Source organism: Centroberyx gerrardi, chromosome 13, assembly GCF_048128805.1.
Source record: "Centroberyx gerrardi isolate f3 chromosome 13, fCenGer3.hap1.cur.20231027, whole genome shotgun sequence".
Classification (NCBI taxonomy): domain Eukaryota; kingdom Metazoa; phylum Chordata; class Actinopteri; order Beryciformes; family Berycidae; genus Centroberyx; species Centroberyx gerrardi.
The window spans coordinates 1,329,035-1,348,840 of NC_136009.1; the positions used below are offsets into that span (position 1 = coordinate 1,329,035).

Here is a 19,806-nt window from a genome sequence, read left to right on the forward strand (position 1 = left end):
TAAGTTTCAGCGAAGGTCGAATTGTAGCTAAATTGTTGGTCTTGGCTTCAGTAGGTTTCTTGGCGAGGGCGGAATGTTGAACTGTCTGAAAACCCAGATAAGAACATTTTATAGCTCTTTGAATTCTCAGGCGTGGTTTGCCATGCAAATCACGCTTCGCGCTCTTTTTCTGTTTACTAATTAATTTCTTTGTTTGAGAAGATTTCACCCCGAACCGAGAGGGAGGGGGGAAAGGAATGCAAGAGGAATCATTCCTCTAGTCTATTTTATTTTGGGATCTCTTACTAAGTGATCTTAATAAAGATTCCTTTTAAAAATAATATGTCGGTATTTTACATCTCCACCAATTACAATTGATCGAAATAATAAAAACCTGTCAACTTACATTCAAACTTATATAGCTAGCACATCAATATAAGGACATCAAATAAACCTTCCTGGTACAATCTGTGGCTATAAAGTCTTTATCAAGTTAACTCGTATATGTGACTTGTGTCTCTAACTGCGTGATCAATATGAGAAAAACAATTTAAACATTTAAGACATTTGGATGCACTGACATTTTATACGGACATGTCGTTGCTATAAATGACCACAAGGTGGCAGTGTAGGACCATGAAAATAGGAGAGTGTCTCTGGATGAATATCTGATACACTTCAATCATTTAACGCATCATGGTCTGTGCATATAACTTTAGCTATTGAACATCTTCAACATATATATGGGCCTATAGTCAACACATCTAGTATACTTCAAACTACAAAATAGATCCATTAAAGACATTGGGAAAATATAGTTGAAAGTAGGTTTTAAAGGAATGTGAAAAGGGAAGAGATTTATGACTGTCCTGATTTAAAGAGGGGGTAGTGATGAGACTCTGGAAAGTGTCAACAGCAGTCATCGACTCCTTCGTATTGACACGGTGTGTATTCCCGTTCTCACCCAATGGTGACTGTCCCTTCTGACCAGAACAGTCTGGTACTCCAAATGAAGAAAGGAGGGTGATTCCCTATATTCAGATGTGTGAGAAGTATGGATGTGTGATTGTATAGTTCATTAGTATTCCTGAGTTCTTGAGTCCTTCTCCTCCTGATGGCTGAAAGATAAAGGTCGTTAATTGTGGAATGTGTGAGTTTCAAAGCTCTTCGCCGGGTTGGTATCCTGTCGTTAATTTCCTGAGCTGTCCTGTGGAGACATCTCTGGCTGGCATAGACTCAACTCCTTGAGCCATGGACTATGTCCATTCGACACCTTTATGGCCACTTGTTGTGATAGGCCATTTGGTGTTGATTCAAGAAGACAACAGAAAGGTTGTGGGCTTTCTGCAAATGTCTCCCTGGTATCGCTACATGTTGTATGAATTATTTGTCTGCTATTATGGCCTCTCTTTGGTCAAAAAGGACATCCATCCATCCATGGCAAAATTGTTAATCTACTTTCTTTGTCTCTACAGAGAACAATGGGAAGCTACCAATTTATATTTGGTATTTGTCACTGTAGCAGACTCAGTCCCTACTCTTGGATTCCCAAAGTCACCAAAGATTGGGTTCTATGATCAGGAAGATGGAAGCAGGCGTCTTCCCTTTGCCTCAACTTGTGACCTGAAGTTGCACTTGCCAAGGGGGGTTGATGATGAAGGTGACTTCAATGACCTCATTACGTGTATTGGCCTCGCTGCTGATGACGCTAGCTATCCAACCAGATAAACACTCCCAAAAAACTCCACGGCAAAGGTGTTGATTTTCATGAAGTTTACTGAGAATCTTGTGAAACTGTAAGCACAATACAGACACAGTATCCGCATTACTAAACAGTACTAAGCGATAGGCATAGAACAGGTTACGGAAAGTATCTAGGCAAATAGCATAGGGATACGGAGCTAGCCTAGCCTAGCCACATAGCGATTCGGCTACTATAAAATATAAGCTTCGATATTCATACAAACACAAAATAACCTGACGGTTATATTAATATATGTTACCAAATTAACTATACTTACAGACGTTGCTTTAGCAAACAGGAAAATGAAGAACAGCGTCTAAACTGAGGAGCTGACGACTGCTAACAGTGCGTATCACAGACCATGAGTTTACTTCCTGTCACCTGGTTACTTGCGTGTCAATAGAGAGCCTAAGTCCCTCCCCTTCCGCTGTCCCCCATGGGACCTTATTTCGGAAAAAATATGTACGGTAGTCAACGGCGAGAGACAAATAATTGTTTGATCCCGTTTGAATTGTGCCATGACTTACACATATGATGTTTTGTCAATTTAAAAGATAATTTTGCAAGTCAAGAAAGTCGCAGTTTGTTGTAAAACAGTACAGTAACGTTTAGTTTTGTGTGAAACCGCTCAGTGAACTACATCTCTCGTCTCGCACAATATACGTCACCAACACCAACATGGAACGAAACATAGGAAACACACACAGGCATCGCGTTAACGTTAGCCCCCACTGTACTAAAACTATCCTAAACCAGTTTAAATCCATTCTTACTGTCTACCTTCCAGGTTGTGTATAATACTCCTGCTATCTGAGAGGGACTTAGCTTCAGCGGCTCTGGGTAGCTTGTGGAGAGAGGAAGTTACGTCACTTGCGCGACTTTTGGGTGTGTAGTCTTTCTAATTACGTATTTTTACAGTCTTATAGTTCAACAGTTTTACCACAAACTGCGACTTTCTTGACTTGCAAAATTATCATTTAAATTGACAAAACATCATATGTGTAATTCATGGCACAATTCAAACGGGATCAAACAATTATTTGTCTCTCGCCGTTGACTACCGTACATATTTTTTCCGAAATAAGGTCCCATGGTGGTCCACCGGAAGGGGAGGGACTTAGGCTCTCTATACAGCCAAGTATCCCAGAATGCATTTCGCACCAGCCGGCAGCGATAGCGGGGATTTTAAAGCAGGCTAAAAGCTGTTGTAATTTTGGCTCTACGACTGTTAATATGTCACTTTATTAAGTTTTAATATTTTTTCAGGCGAGAAAGTAACCATGTAGATTCTCAATATGTGGTCAGTTTATCCAAATAACGCCTGTTTGGAAATCTGCACCGACGTTTTCGGAGATCTGAGGAGCCGCCCATGGGAGCCGCTGGCCGGGACCAGCCGGTCATCTCAGCTGCTAGCAGCCCGACTCCTGAGCTGATCGGCCGGTCAACGTCCGTCGTCATACCGGGGAGAACACGATCCGATGAACTGGTCTGTGCGGCTCTTTGGTGATTAGACCTCTGGCTCTAATGTCTCCGTAGCATTTTGATATATGATATAATTCCTTTTGGAAGATAAATGTTGGTCTCACAGAAGAAATCTAACAATTGTAGCTGCCACATTAGTTTGAATGTAAAGTGAAGCTTCATGTTTTTACTGGACAGAACAACAGCGCTGCCTCTGGGGCTCTATATGTACAGATATCACCACATTTCAATAAATATAAATGTATTAAAATGGCCTGGTAACTGGTGAATTGACTTGCATCAATGTATATAATGATCATATTTATTTATCACTTTTCAGAGAAATGTTCTCTGGTTAGTATCTATATTATTTGTTAATGTTAATATTGATGTGAACATGTTACAAAACTTTTCTATTCTTTTGCTCATGGCAACTTACCTCTGAAAGCTTCGGATCTAAACATTGATTGAGAAACAAGAACCTCCTGAGAAAGATGATTAGCCGAATTAAAAACTGATTGTTAGTTAAACTATCAGTCAGCTAGTGAGCTGATAATAGTTGATAGTGATAGTTTCAGTCAGCTCACTAGCTCCCAGTATATTAATGTGATGTGAACAGTTGAGATGAGAGAAAAAGTGAGAATCTTCTTAAATTACAATCTCTTATAGCATCAGAACACTGACAGACTCATGAATAAATTAATCTTTAAAGTGATCATTTAATCTTCATGCATCAAACACATTTCTAAAAGTGAAAAAGGCCTCATTACATGATCATAGAAATTGATACATACAGTATGTTTGATCATCAATAGATATATAAACAAATAAGTAACTAATAAGCAAAATAAATAGTAATCATAAATCATTTAATAGACAAATAAATTATAAGAATAAATAGTCAATCTAAATAATTTCATAAATATCACCGACCATGGATGGGGGAAGGCATTTGAGGTTCTTGTATTTGTGTACTGGTTGGCTAGTGCCACATCCTACAGGGTTGTGTCAGAGGCCTTTGACATTCCCCGCACCACGTGTCACGACATGGTGCACCGGGTCAGCAAGGGCATCCAAGGCAGGTTTAGGAGGCTGATCCGCTTCCCCAACAGGGATGAGCTGGAGGAAATCGGGGCTGGGTTCCAGCAGCTGTCTGGTTCCCCAGCTTTCAGCAATGTGGCAGGGAGCATAGATGGGTGTTCCACTCCATCCAGTTTCAAACCGTCTGTGACCACAAGGGTGGCTTTCTGGATGTCCACGTGGGCTTCCCTGGCGGTGTGCACGATGCCAGGGTCCTCAGGTGCAGCCCCTTGTATGTGCACCAGCTGTACCCACCTCCAGGATGGTGCCTCATAGGTGACGGATCCCTGCTTGGCTCAACCCATTTGCCTGATGACCCCATTCCGTGAGCCTGTCCGGAATGCTGTTGAGGGCAGGTACAACACAAGGCTGTCCAGGGCAAGGTGTGTGGTGGAGAGGGCATTTGGGGTGCAGAAGACCAGGTGGCGCTCCATCTTTTTGACAGATAAATATTCAAATTCACCAGCCACTAAATAGTAAATCATTATATTGTGTCTCAAATCTACCAGCCACTTTCATATTTTACCAGCATTTGGCTGGTGGCTGGTGCTAATTTCCCACCCTTATGCTCATTGCAATGATCCCTTAACGACAAAACTAACTGGTCACCAGCAATATGTACAATTATACATCTCAGGAGAGCAGAACAGTAACTTATAATGAGCCATGACATGAAAATTACAACACTTAATTTTCTTACTCAAAGCCTTTCATGGCAGCATTGCGCCTGCCGCGCTCGGTGTCTTCATCAGTCCCTTGAAGAAAGGAACAACGATACGGCGTTATTAATCACGGTTAACGTTACCCATCACACGTCAAGTCAAGTATATTTATATAGTCCTTTATCACAAGCATGTCTCAGAGGACTTTACAGAGAATGTGTCTAGCTAGATCTAACTAAACACACGTCCACATTTACAGCTCAGTTGTAGTTAACTACGGTGTTATTAGCCAACTCGCTAACCTCTAATGTTATGCTATATTATTAAATATTATTATTGTGAATATAAACCCCGTCATTCGAATATTATTTGACCACATACAAGCCGTATTACAGTTTGGTTACTCACATTTGTACGCGCTCTGTCGCTGGCTGGTGCCAGGACCGTCTGCCTCGCAGTCCGCCATTCCGCAGTCTGAAGAGACGCAATGCATTTTGGGGCGGTTAAGTATGTCCAGTAAGCTCACGCCGCATACTCAGGAATTCTTGCTAATCTAGTATACATCCGGGCATTTCTCGCGTACACAAAATTCACATACTATGCAGTTGGAACGCACTACATACTCAATTTCACGTCATATTTAGTAGGAATAGTACGTTAGTATGCCGTTAGTATGCGGTTCCGAACACGGCCACTGTTACTTAAAGGTACAGGGTAGGGCTGCACGATATATCGTTTCAGCATCGTCATCGCGATGTGCGCATGCGCAATAGTCACATCGCAGGATGTGCGATGTCAAGTAAGGCAAATTAACACGTCATGCTACAACTTTTTTGCTGCTTGATACAAAAGGAAAACTCGCACGGTTCTCATTTTCCATGACTAATCTACAAGAGAAGTCTGTCTGATATAACATAATTTACTCCGATTTAAGGGTTTGTTATAAGAGTAGCGTATGTTACCTTTCCAGCTTTCGCGGCTCCGAACCGTAGTTGGGAAGCCTCTGGTGTTGTGCTAGCCTATTTTAGCTTAGCCTGGCTCGTAGCTGGTAACAAGCTTTTTACTAAGAGTCCGGACCAACTCTGCAGTGGAGAACTGGCACTTTATTTCGGTACAGCAGCGAACATAATGCACGGCCTCTCGGTGACGTTCTAAGCTCTTTTCCCGCTAACTATGCTAACTTTACTCACTTAGCATCCTGCAACTCACTCTGGCTGCGGCTAAAAACAAAACACACTCACTTCCTACTATGTTACCCACAAGGCCACCTTCTTAAAGGGGCAAGGCTTGATAGAGCTATTCAAGTCATTTGGTGAAAATTCCTGTATTTTTTCATATCGCAATATATATCGCAGAAAAAAAAAATATTGCAATGTCAGTTTTTTCCAATATCGTGCAGCCCTAGTACAGGGCGTGCTATTACACAGGATAAACAATTTAAACACACTAAACTACATTTGTAGGGGCAGAACATTACGCTTGCAGTCAAGGGAAACGATGGCTTTGGCAAACGATTTCTTAAGTCAGGCAGGGAATTGTCTTGACACATTTTTTTTAAACACCTTTTATTTATTTTTGTCTTAATGGTTTCCATCAGCTAGGCTGGTGGTACACAGAACCTTAACCCTTCATTTTGCTACCTGTTGATATTGTTCACAATCCCATGCCTATAATGCATATCAAATCACTGTAATGGAGACATTTCAATACATACATTTTGAATTATAACTATATCAGGTAACAGCGATGTATTGAAGCTGGTAAAAGGTGTCCTAACCTGAAATAAATACTCTTAATGGACCCTTTTCACAGCAGCCATTTTGATGTGTCATAGCAGGGTGAACACAGGTGTAACTAATAACAATAATGAAGGCTCCATTCCACTTAGGTGTTCCAGTGCCAAGGCCCTGGTATTGTGCGGGCTGGCTCATTGGAATGGCTGTGGAACACCTAAATGGAATGGAGCCATCATTAATGTTATTAGTTACACCTGTGTTTACCCTGCTATGACACATCAAAATGGCTGCTGTGAAAAGGGTCTATTGCCTCTTTGGTCTCTTCTTGTTTGAGGTAGTCACTCACTCAGACCAAACTCCAACTTGGCTTTGGAGCTTAACTCTGTCACACTCACACACATCTGGGAATGGAAGCAGATGATGCTTTGATTTAGGAATTTCAACTAAAGCGGTCTAAGACTAAAGACAACAAAATGAAAAGTGGACAGACTGTATAGGCCTACGTTTGTATTGTCCCATGATTGGCCCCTAGTGGTTAAAATTGAAACAACATGCATAAGTTTTAATTAACTCATTACTGTATTAGAAACCAATCAATGTGATTTTGAAAATGCCAGCTCATATCAGCATCATATGTTTTTCTCCAAGATGCGTCCAAACTGCCCAGCGGCATTACATCATGGGAGGCAATTAATTATGGGCTACTGACACATTTAGAAGAATAAAAGATTCCAGTAATATAATGAAAATAGAGACAGTACAATGCTAAGCCTGCTGCTTAGTGAAGGCTTTTTCGTAGGTCTACATTAAGTTTTTTTTGTCTTAAGAAGAAAAATAAGCCATCTATGGAATCTGGTAGGCCTAAAAATTTGCATAGGCTACTTAAGCTTTAAATAATATTGAAACTGGGGCATCCTGCTGGCTCAGTGGTCAAAGGCACGTATCATATAACCGTGACATCCTGGGTTAAAATCTGGCCCAGGACCTTTGTCACATGTCATCCCCCTCTCTCTTTACTGTCTCTCTCAACTGTACTGTCTAATAAAGCAGAAATGCCATAAAAATAATCTTACAAAAATAATATTGAAATTGGTACTGCCAGTGTATAGTATTTGCTGGTCTTGAAGTGAGGTCAGGGGGCAGCCTATGATTTTAGAACAGGTATTTACTGTAAGAAAGCAGCACACCAATATAATAGTAAAAAGAATATAACAAAGAAGACGTCACCTCATTTTCACCAATTTATTTTTTGGCCATGACTGATAACGCGTTTCGGTATTACACCTTCATCAGAGCATCAAGACAATAAGTCACAACGCTTTCTATATATACTGCACAAATCAGTGTAACAAGCTGCACCAGCCGGGGGCAGTGCCCTAAATTGAAGCCACTTACAAAAAAAGTGTATAATACACAGAAATTATATTCTTTTTACTATTATATTGGTGTGCTGCTTTCTTTCAACTTGAACTCTTATCATTATCTTATCATGTTTCTATTTTGTATTAGGTATTTACTGTACTCTGAAGGCTCTTCTTGTTTTGGCTTGTGAGAGAATGAAATCAGCAGATGAATGGTTATTATACTTTCAAAAAGGAGTTATAGAATGTGGTGAGGATGTTCCTGCACACCCCAAAGGAGTTGAGCTTCCTCAGGAGGTACAGATGCTGCTGGCAGTTCTTGATGATTACCTCGGTGTTGGACTCAAATCAGAGTCTTCAAAGACAGTGCCCAGGTATTTATACTGGTGTATAGTGTCCACTGGTTCCCCAGGAATCATGGTCGCGATCCTCTCTGTGTGTTGTCTGGAGAAGACCACAATCATGTCCTTTGTCTTGGTGATGTTCAGTTAACAAAAGGCAAATTTGCACAAATTTGTGTACATGTACACAATATATTGATCTACCGTAAGATGCCCAGATTTTGTATTCTACTAATAAAGTTTCAACCAAACGCTTTGGTTTCCTGTTTTGGAGACTTCAAGTGACTAGATTCCTGGAGTTACTGGAGTGACTGGAGTTAGAACATTCTCTCACCCATTTCTTTGTAGTGCATTTCCACCTGTATTTCTGTCTTTGCGCAGCAGATGGTGCTGTTTATTAGATATTGGCATGCATGTCAGCCTTAAAGCTCTACCAAAAAGAGTACAGGTAACTGTCAAAATAAAGGAAACACTTGAGTAAATGAGTATACAAAGTATATTGAAAGCAAGTACCACACACAGGTGATTCCTGAGATAATTAAGGTATTAAATGTTGTCATGCTTAGGGTTGTATAAAAATGCTGGGCAGATTAAGTTTGCCATTATGTTGGCTACCATGGCTTGCTGTAGAGATCTCAGAGTTGTTGAGGTTGAGGGGCAACTCCCTGGCTATTTAAATCGCCTTTTCATTTGTATCACAAGTTCTTACAACTTGCGTTCTCAGAATGTACCACTTTTCACTGTCCCTCGCCCTTCCACGGAATTTGGGAAGATGGCTTTTAGTTCAGCAAGTTCAACAAATTCAAGTTCAACATCTTTATTGTCCCAAAGGGAAATTGGTTATGCAGTCAGGTACATGCCAGGATAAGAACCACATGGAACGAACACTGTACATAACAAGCCAACACATAAAAAACACATAAAAACATATAAGCATTAGAATCCCTAAAATAAGATCATTTATCATTCATGAAACAGTCCAGTGAGTGAGTAAAGTGCAAAAGAGCTACATTTTATCGAATTATGAGTACCAGCCTGTTAAGTCTGGCTTTGCTGGTCACGTTTAGGTTACCAAACCAGGCTAAAAATGAAAACAGAATTACAGACTCAATAAAACTTTTATAAAATAGTGACATCATTGACTTGTTCACATTGAGAGAGTTCATCTTCCTCAGATAGAAGAGTCATTGCGGCCCCTTTTTACAGATAAGATCTGTGTTTTCCTCAAATTTAAGTTTATTGTCCACCACTGTTCCAAGGTACTTATAGCTGCTGACAATCTCTATCTCCTGATTTTTAATCACAATGTGGGAGGGGGTCCCAGGTGGTCTCCTGTAGTCAATGGCCAGTTTTATGCTCCATGGTCCTGGAATCAGCTCCAGAAAGATGCAAATCTGGATCACTTCATCCCTCTGGGTGATTTTAAAAGTCTATTTCAGTCATTAAAAACTGAGGTTTGCAGCTGTTTTACTTTTTTGGTTTTTATTTGTATGTATACCTTGTCATTGTGTGTGGTTTTGTATTTTATTTTATGTATTTTATATTGTAATATCTGCTTGTTGCTCTCTTGGCCAGGGCTCCTTTACAAAAGAGATGGGGACTCAATGGGACTCACCTGGTTAAATAAAGGAGAAATAATTTTTTTTTTAAATTCTCAGGAGCAGTGGCTAAGATGATATGACATGACATGGACATCTGAGGGAAAGACTACATAAATTAGGGACAAATGTGGATGGAAGTGCATCCATGCATGATTTCCATGCATTGCTTCAAGATGAAACAAACAACTCTGAATCAATTGACTGTAAATCTGAATCAAAGGTGTGAACAGGAGATTAATTACAAATAGTCTGTTAAAACTAGACAGAAAGGGGTAGCGCATACACATGCCATGCGCTTTAGTGAGTGAAGGGGTACAAGTCATATGGTCAGTGAATGATTGCTACAAGCCTTAGAGCTTGTAAATGTTTCTGGTGGCTCTGTTATAGTGTCAGGTACGTTTTCTTGACTCCTTAGAGAGCGAGGGCTCCTCCTTAAATGCCAACAAATCAAAGCTATTCAGAGTGATCTCATTCATCCTATGGTGAAGAATCTCTATCCTGATGGGAGGGGAGTCCTCCAGGATGACAATGCCCCAGTCAATGGGGCACCAGAGGTCACTGGTTTGATGAACATGGAAACAATGTAAACCTTACACCTTGGTCCTCCCAGTACAACAATGTAAACAATACACCATGGTCCCTCCAGTACAACAATGTAAACAATACACCATGGTCCTCCTAGCCATGTGATCTTGAACACTTTAATATGTACAAAATGGTGTTGCATTCATGTAATAGAAGTATACCAAGGTACACTGAAGCTGTCCTGGCAGCTTGTGGTGGTCCAATGACCTATTGAGACATTTCCCTTCATTTTGGTAGTAACCTGTACATAAAGATGAGAGTCCACATGAATATGAGCCTTGCATATGGTTAAATGCCTGTTTGTAGTTCAGTAGTGCATGACTGTATGTCAGGGTCCATTATATGGAAAGTAAATCATCAATGATGTGTAGAAACAATCATTCATTCATTCATTCAACCTTTATTTATACTCGAGAATCATTGAGGGCTGGCCCTGATTTACAATGATATCGAGACAAAGCAATGTACATAAAAAACAAAGAGAGAACAAAGAGAGACAGAGAAAAAAAAGCAATGTACATAAATAGTTAAAAATACGAGCTAAAAGCGATTTAAAAGTGATTAAGACTTTTACAAACAGGTAGATAAATAGATAAATAAATTAAAAATAATTAAATGCAAGATAATAGGACAATCATTTGAAACAATTACAGACAAACGTTGGAAGGTTTGTGATCAAGGATTGGAAATGACCAATGGGTATGAAGGTATCTAGCTTTAGGGTATGTTGCAGTGTTCCATGTATCTGGCCCAGAAAAATTAAAAGCAGACTTTCCCCAATTAGTCTGGACACAGACTGGACTTCCAGGGTAATCCAGTCTCTAGATCTTGTCTGATATGGACCATGAGAACACCTCAACAAAGATGTTAAATAAAATGACTGATTTCCAACAAGGGCTCTATAAATAAACAGATACCAGTGTTTATCACGCCTCTCCGTAAGAGATGACCACCCAACCTTGTCATACAAAATGCAATGATGGGTCCTATAGTTGTCACCAGTGATAAATCTAAGGGCGGAGTGATATACAGAATCTAAGGGTTTTAGGGTGGATGCAGAGGCATGTCTATGAATCACATCACCATAATCCAAGGTGGACAGGAAAACTGCCTCAATAATCCTCTTCCTGCAAAGCACAGGAAAGGAAGTTCTGTTTCTGTATAGGTAACCGAGTTTTTGGTGCAGTTTACTGACGAGATTGTCTATGTGATATTTGAATATAAATTTCTCGGCTAGCCAGATGCCAAGGTATTTGTACTCAGAGACTTTCTCTATAGTAGAGACATTTTTGTGTAGATCAGAGACTTACTGTAATCAACATTTCTGGCTCTAGAGAACAGCATGAATTTAGTCTTATCAGAATTCAAGATTAATTTAAGATTGATAAGCTCATGTTGCAGAGTATCAAAAGAGTGTTGCAGGTTTTGTGTAGCTAGTTGAACAGAGTCACCAAAACAATACAGAACTGTGTCGTCCACATATAGGTGAACATAGTAATCAGTTAGACAGGACGCAATGTTATTGGTATAAATTGTGAACAGAACAGGACCCAATATTGAACCTTGTGGAACACCTTTTGAGTTAGGAAGCGCTTCAGACTGAGCGTTGCCCAGAGAAACAAATTGTTGCCTACAAGAAAGGTAGTCCTGAAACCATTGAGTTGCTTTAAAATCAAACCAATATTAATTAAGCGCTGAAGGAGCAAAGAATGATCAACAGTATCAAATGCTTTTGATAGGTCAATGAAAAGGGCAGCACCATGCTTCTATAGCAGAAAGAATATCATGTACAACCAAAGTAACAGCAGAAGTGGTACTATGATTAGTCCTAAAACCAGATTGATGGGGGCTTAGCATGGAATGCCATGAAAGAAATGATTTAAGCTGATTATTCACTAAAGATTCCAGGATTTTAGCAAGGCAGGACAATTTGGAGATTGGTCAATAGTTATTGAGATCACTTCTTTCACCGCCCTTAAAGAGGGGAGTTACACGGGCTAATTTCCAGACACTGGGAACAATACCAGAGATGGAAAGATTAAAAATATGCGTTATTTGCTTAGCAATAAGTGGGGTGGAGAGCTTTAGAAAGAAAGGATCCAAATTGTCCTCACCAGTTACTTTGCTATGGTCAGTGGAATATAATGGAATGTAATCAATCAAGTTTATTTATGTCCAGTGACACAGATCTTATCTCCTAATAACACGGCGACAACACTCAAAATGTGATGCGATTTCCCTCTGTTTTGATCAGATCTGTGCCATGAAAGGGTAAAAATAAATCTTTGGCTGAATCAGATTTTTAGCTGATGAGTCAGAGGGAAGAGGGGTAGGTTTGGATTTGAAACCAGGGCCCTTGGCGTGAGGATAATCCCAGGGTTCAGGATGGTTTACGTGTGTGGAGGCAAGCTAACTGCAGGACTGTGAGGTTTTGTCAGGCGAGAAGATGAAGTTTGCGTGTTGTAGTCATCTGCAGCCCTGCATGGCCTCATTCGGATTCACAGCATGGCCGACGATTGTTCAGCCATTTACACACACTGCCTGCCTAGCATCTCCAACAAGTCAGCTTTTTAGAAATAGGGCTCAAAACATTATTATTTTCAGACTGATGCCCAACTGATCCCCATTTTCCAATGACATTTTGAATGGTTTGAATGGTTTCATGGGCCTTGAGGTCATGAGCCATGTTAAGAGGCCATATACTATCAAACCTTTGATTCAAACCCCCCAAAAATGTTTTGCACTAAATACACCTAACACTGCTAATGAAGAATTCAGCTAAGAAGAAAAAACCTGATTTTTAAGTATTTGCGGCACAGATCAGTTGAAATTCCAGACTGAACGCCATGTGTGAAGGACAGATCTCTAACAGAAAGAGTGAAAAATACAGTTCTATGCTTTAATAAGCAACAAGGAGATTAGCACTGGGCTGTGTAGAGTTAAAAATCAGACCTTCCAGCATGTGCCTGCGTGAATCCAGCCTCACCACATCACTATCATCAGATCACAGAATGGATATGATGAGCTAAAATGGACTGCTTCCTCCCAAGCTTTCACAATGGTGGCTATGGGAGACATGGGAGCCAATGGGAGAGGCTCTGGGGTAATTATGAATGGTCACGCAATGCCGCTATAAGAGCCCACCCCCCACCATCCACCACCCATGGCTCCCAGCTGTCACACTGCATCAGTGGTTCCCCACTCTGTGTGTGTGAGAATACCAGGTTCAACTCAACTCAACATGCGAGGTCACGTTGAGTACGATTGTCAGAAAACAACTTGCGAGGTAATTTTTGTCTGTGTGTGTGTGGGAGTGACTGCCAATGCTGTGCTGTTCATGCAGGCCCCCCACTCCCTGCAGTGTGCATGCGTGCTTGCTGAGTACAGCAGCAGTCACACAACGGCCTGATCAAACATTTAGCAGCAAATTGACTGGGAGAAGGAAAACACAGCACCCTCAAGGCACAGTATGTGACACACACACGCACACACACAAGTTGATTTTCAACTCTTCATGGGTTAGATGTGGTCTTCTGGATAAATAATGACAATTAGGTTCATTATAATAAGCTCTATCACTATTCACCAACTTTATCAGTCAGTCACACCATACTATAAAGTCAACCTAATTTTTTTTTTTTCATTTAATTTGTTTAAAACATTGATGTGTTAATAAATGAAACAGGGTGGAGGTGGATGTCTGCAGTGAGATTTTATTGAAATAACTTCCAAATTAGTATATTTTACATTTCATTCAGTATTTATGGCAACACCTGTGATTGTATTAAAATGGCTTAATTGATCAGCTTTTTTTCCTAAAAATTGGAATGATATTGGCCTTCATCAACAATCAGTTGGCCTCTATGACTCAGTATGTGCTTTATAGTATTCCCATGAGGATGTGTACTCATTTGGAAGCCAAAGTCAATTAGTCTCCAATTGATTGTCAGATTGTAGATCCTTGTCCATATGTTAAGATGCTAGGCTAATCCCTACTATAATGAAGACACTGAAAAAAGCTTTATCTCAGCTATTCATCATTACCAACAATGATTAGGTTCTCATTTATGTCATTGAATTCATTTGTGGAAGACAGCATTGGGAGTATGTGTGTGTGTTTGTGTGTACATGTGCACTGTCAAACAGAATAACAAACCTATGAAACTATAAAATCTTGCCTTTGGCTGGATTTCCAGGTACAAACATGATGTTTACCTCTGTTAAAGACCTTATCTTCTCATAGCTACATGTTGTTTACACAACCATCAAAAGATAATGTATGGCAAAGAGATTAAATATTGCTTCCTGTGCTCCTGTGTAAAACACAATGACCTGATATGATCCCATTGGATTGGCTGATGGCACTGAAGTTGTTAAAAATCATACATTTCAAATGTATTCAGTCAATTATTTACGTTCTTGTTAATTTTTCAGTCATTTTGCTTATGTTTATTATTTATTTTTTTAAATTTCATCGTAGTAAATGACCTTAAGCTACAGGTATCATTTTAATATCAATAAATTATAAGCATATTGGCTGAGAAGACTGGCAGCCTCTACCAGCCTCTACACTGCATTTTACATTGTGTGCCACTGGGTTGGATTGGGCAGGAAATCTCATTCCCCATCTGACACTGTATTTTAACTGTGTGAAGCAGGTCATTCCCTGAATAAATAATGGTTACAAAAATCATTGACTTTGCTTTTCCATCCAAAGGACAGAAAGTAGAGGTGAGATGCAGACATCCCATTCAAACATATGGTGGATCTCAAAGTGGGATCAGAAATCATCCGTGGGATTTCTTTTTTTTAAGATTTATTTTAGGCATTTTTTATGCTTACACTTAATTGACAGTGATAGTGTGAGAGACAGGAGAGAGAGAGGGGAGGCATGCAGCAAATGCTGCATGGGCTGGATTCGAACCCGGGTAGCTGTGGGAAGGACTGAGCCTTATATGGTACGCGCTCTACTTGGTGAGCCACTGGGGCGCCTATCCGTGGGATTTGTCATTTTTTCTTGAGGCAGGACTTTCCTTTTTTAATATATTTGTCCTTTAACATTAAGAGTTTGACTTGTATGATTCTTAGGTTGTCTATCCAACTCCAAGTACAATTAGTGGACCTGCTGAGATGCTTGTTCAGAATTGTAATTTTATTATCATTTCTGAAGCAGAGATGTGATCAGAATGACACAAAAAACAACAAATAATGGGGACAAGAAAACAGGAATCTGCATTATAAAATGACAGCTGAGTGTCTTGAAAAAGAAATGGCAAATCCCATCCTTGCTGAAGGTCTTTCGAGTCCTTTGGCAGGTTCCTCCTGGGGAATTACATTGGGAACACCGAATGGCGCAAAAGAAACCGACCCATGGATGGCTGTTACATGTGGTGATGTCACGGTCTATTTGAGCAGCTTCGCAGTTGCCATAGAGGTCATGGATGTCATGGATATGGTCGGAACGGAGATGTCTTTGAAGATGGGCTGTGTGACACCAGCATAGGATGGCTTGTTCTGGCTTAGAGTCTCAATGATCATTTGACGCATTTCCCTGCTGGCATCACCACGCACTGCCAACAGAGCAAGGATGTGCTCCTCCCTGTGGAGAGCAGCAGGGACAAGAAGACAGAGAGAGCAACATTTAAGCATTGAATATCCACAAGACCCCCTTTACAACTGGCAATAACATGCTTCCTGGGTGATCACATAGTAATCACTTAGAGAAAAACAAACCCACACCACCTCCAGAGGTGGTCAGAGATGCATTTGACCATATTAACAACAAAATGTAAATATAGTATATAATATATTTTGGCTTGTGGATCTGGTTTCTGAAGTGCCGCCAATTTGGTTTATGAACTGCTGAGTGAGCTGGCAGTGTCATCCATCCCATTAACCTGTTGTTGTTGTTGTTGTTGTTGTTGCTGTCAAAATCAGTTTAGAAATGATTGAGTAATGTTGTGAATTGGAGAGCTGGTGTTTTTTAATGCATTTCTTACCATCAACAAATCCTATGAAAATTTACCAACAAATCTCGTCCATGTAGCCGGTGTCCAATGAAGCCATGTCCCAGCAGCCATAGAACTCCATTGTATTAAAAAAACGATTAAAAACACATCAAAGAGCCATGCTGTTGTTCTGGGCAGCATATTTCATCATCACGATGCACCGGGCCAGCCGACTTTTTCCTCAAACAACTTAATAAGCCGACAGTAAACACGTTTTCCATCTCAGGAAAGTAGTTCCGTAGCACCGAAAATAGTCCCCGATGTAATGAAGAATTTGTTTCCATTTGAATTTGATTTGGTAATAACTACAACAGTCTGACTTTTCGTGATAACAGATAGCGATTTTTAAAATTGAAACTATGTCTTTGTGAGCTGTATTTCAAGGTTTATAGCTTACAATTGGAGCCAATGTCTTCCGGTTTGAAGGCTAAAAAGGGAATGTGGGAAGTTGGAAAGTAACGGGAGTAGAACAAACGCATTGTTGATTTTGTTATTTTCATAGGATTTGTTGACGGTAAGAAATGCATTAAAAAACACCAGCCTTATCCTTTAAAAGCTCAGAAGTGAACTCCATGACGCCGTGATTTTTGTTAGCTCTGAGGTGTTTCCAGATTATGTGAATCTGCTTTGCTACTGTGATTGGTCAAAGATTTTCAGAACTACAAACTAACACCAACCAATTGCTTGGGGCAAGAAATTACGTCAGTGAATCAGTCGTGGACGGGCTTGCATCTAGACCCTATGAATCGCCATGCAAATTCAAAAAGTGCTAAAGACTGTGATTCAGGGGGGCTGGACACCAGGCAAGGTTAGTACATCATTCTTTTGACATCTGAATATGGCTTCTGTATGAATGCTCACTTTGGATTATGACACAAAGGATTCCAACCTCAAATCCTATGTACTGGTAAATGCCAGGTGTGAATATAATTCAGACTACATCAGATCTTAACACAATCCAGATACAAGACTAATCTTTATGCCAGGTGTAACGGCGGCCTAAGTGTGTGTGTGTGTGTTTGTGCGTGTGCACCTGATATCGGGATATTTGGACACCAGGGTGGAGACCTCCAGATAAAGCAGTGTCGGGTCGGTCAGTTTGAAGACTTCGGCGATGGCAGCGATGGCATCGCACAGCCGGTCGGTGTCTTCTCCCTGAAAAACAACACACAAACAGGAAGTAAAGTGAGAGGACATACAGTTGCCTTTTCCCCGCAACACTGAGATCTCACCATATTTTTTTTGGCACTCAGAGTTAGACATTAAAAATATTTCAACTTTTATGAAACAGGTTTTCCATAGGATGACTTGAGGTCATCTACTACCTAAATAGTCTGTTTCTGTGGTGTGAAGCAGCTTCTCTCTAGGACTCCTGTCCATCATAGGGACTTGCCCCTCATCCATCTCTTTTAAGCACCACCCCCAAGAATCCATGGTAAAAATGTAAGAATTCTGCGGTGGATTTTTGGAATTCTGCGGTTGTGAATCGGCAATTTCTGCAATATTCTGCAGCCATTAAAAACAGGTTTAACTACATTTAACTTGATTTAAAAAAAAAAAAAATCTCCCAATGAGGAGTTTGTCAGATCTTGAGAGTGGTGTATTGGTTACAGTGCGCCCACTCAAAGCAAACCTGTATATGAAAATAAGAGTAAATATTTATTTATAATCCACATATTTATTTATCTATTTATTCATCCATCCTCCCTATTTTTATCTAATTATGTACATTGACTTATTGATACTGATATTAAACATCCACATGGACAATTTGCATTACTTTTGTACTTAACACTATGGTGCAACTTTGGCTGGATGACAAGTGTATATGTTAAGACTTTGAAAAGAGTTTTTTTGTATTGAAAGCTGTGAAATACAGTTTGTAACCATTGATCAGCTAGTGTTGAAATTAAAAATGTGGGAAAATGGGAAATGTCACTACGTCGACTCACGGCAGCCAGTTTTCTGAAGAGGAACTTGAACTGTTCTGCCTCTTTGATCATCCTGTCGGCTCCTTCCCTCCTCTCGTCTGCGTTCTTGAAAGTGATCCTCTTCTGCATCACTGCCTTGATGTACTCCACTACTACCCTGCGATGGGCCTCGCTCGTCATCTCCTGCAGAAATGGCAACACATCATCACATTAGGGATATTATTGAAATGGAACCCTTATGCACAATGTAAGTCTCAGTTGTCTTCAACATTAAAAATACATACTTTCTCTACTTCTCCCCTTCATAACTGAAATGGATTTAGGTGATCAATGAATCAATCAATCAATCAATGAGGTTCGACTGCTGTTTTTTTGATGGTGGATATTGATAGTTTTTGACTGAGGCTGCTAATAGCAGGTATTTTGTGCCGATATTCAGTATCTTTAAATTTGACCATTTTCATGCCACAAGTATTCAGTAGTATTCAGTGTTTGCCTCGGAAGTTTACTCTTGTCAGTGTTGAAAACCCTAAATAATAATTTTTAATAAAAGCTGATTATCGGCCCAATATATCAGTAAACCAATATGTCTTTCTTTCTTTCCTGTCTCTCTCTACTTTGAACTGTCTAAAAAAGGTGAAAATATCAGAAAAAAACATATACCACCGATTTTCTTAAGAGGTGTGGTTCCTTTTAGATGGAGCAAAGTGATTTCCTTGGCACTATTCATGTTTTTGTGCACAGAAATAATCCTTTTTCCCATTTAGTTGAGCATCACTGTAGATATGATGATGGTTGTTTTTTTTATTTTCAGAGGTAGTGCAGATTATTAGGCTTCAGAGAGAACATTCAAATGGAAATCATTAAGTTCACAAGCTACCATCACCCTGCATTTAGACAGTCTTCTTTACAGTCAGCTACTGGAGGGTCGCCCATCCTAACATTTCCTCTCGATTGCTCCATCAGGCAGCTGCCCAGGTCAGAACTGCAGACACTGTCATGCTATGACACCAGGAGATACTTTTAACTATCCTCAGACAGGCTGTAGCATAAAGGTAAAGGGCAGAACGACCTGTAACACCAAGGTTGTTATATACCAGTTGAAATGCACCTGTGGGTTAGTTTATGTTGGTAAAACCAGGATCCCGGAGGAGACAAAAGTGCCAAAATGCAAAGATGAAATATCTCTGGTTGCTAGACACTTCAGTTTGGTTAAACACACTGTATACATGTTAAGACTTCAGGGCATTGAACTGGTAAAGTCTGTCTAATTTCCAATCAGACAGATTTTAGATACTACAGATACTATTTGTTCGG

The 19,806-nt window shown here is 40.1% G+C and overlaps 1 protein-coding gene across 2 annotated transcripts in view; it reads right to left on the bottom strand.

Moving 5' to 3' along the window:
• Nucleotides 1–14,249: 14,249 nt before the first annotated feature.
• exoc3 (exocyst complex component 3) overlaps nt 14,250–19,806 on the bottom strand; it is a 32,334-nt gene continuing 26,777 nt past the window's right edge. For both annotated transcript variants that reach the window (XM_071907983.2, XM_071907990.2), the window contains exons 14-16: nt 18,511–18,672; nt 17,592–17,713; nt 14,250–16,149 (exon numbers count right to left, since the gene is read on the bottom strand). In XM_071907983.2, coding sequence (XP_071764084.1) covers nt 15,954–16,149; nt 17,592–17,713; nt 18,511–18,672 — 480 coding nt within the window. In that variant the 3' untranslated portion in view covers nt 14,250–15,953. The remainder of the gene's footprint in view (nt 16,150–17,591; nt 17,714–18,510; nt 18,673–19,806) is intronic.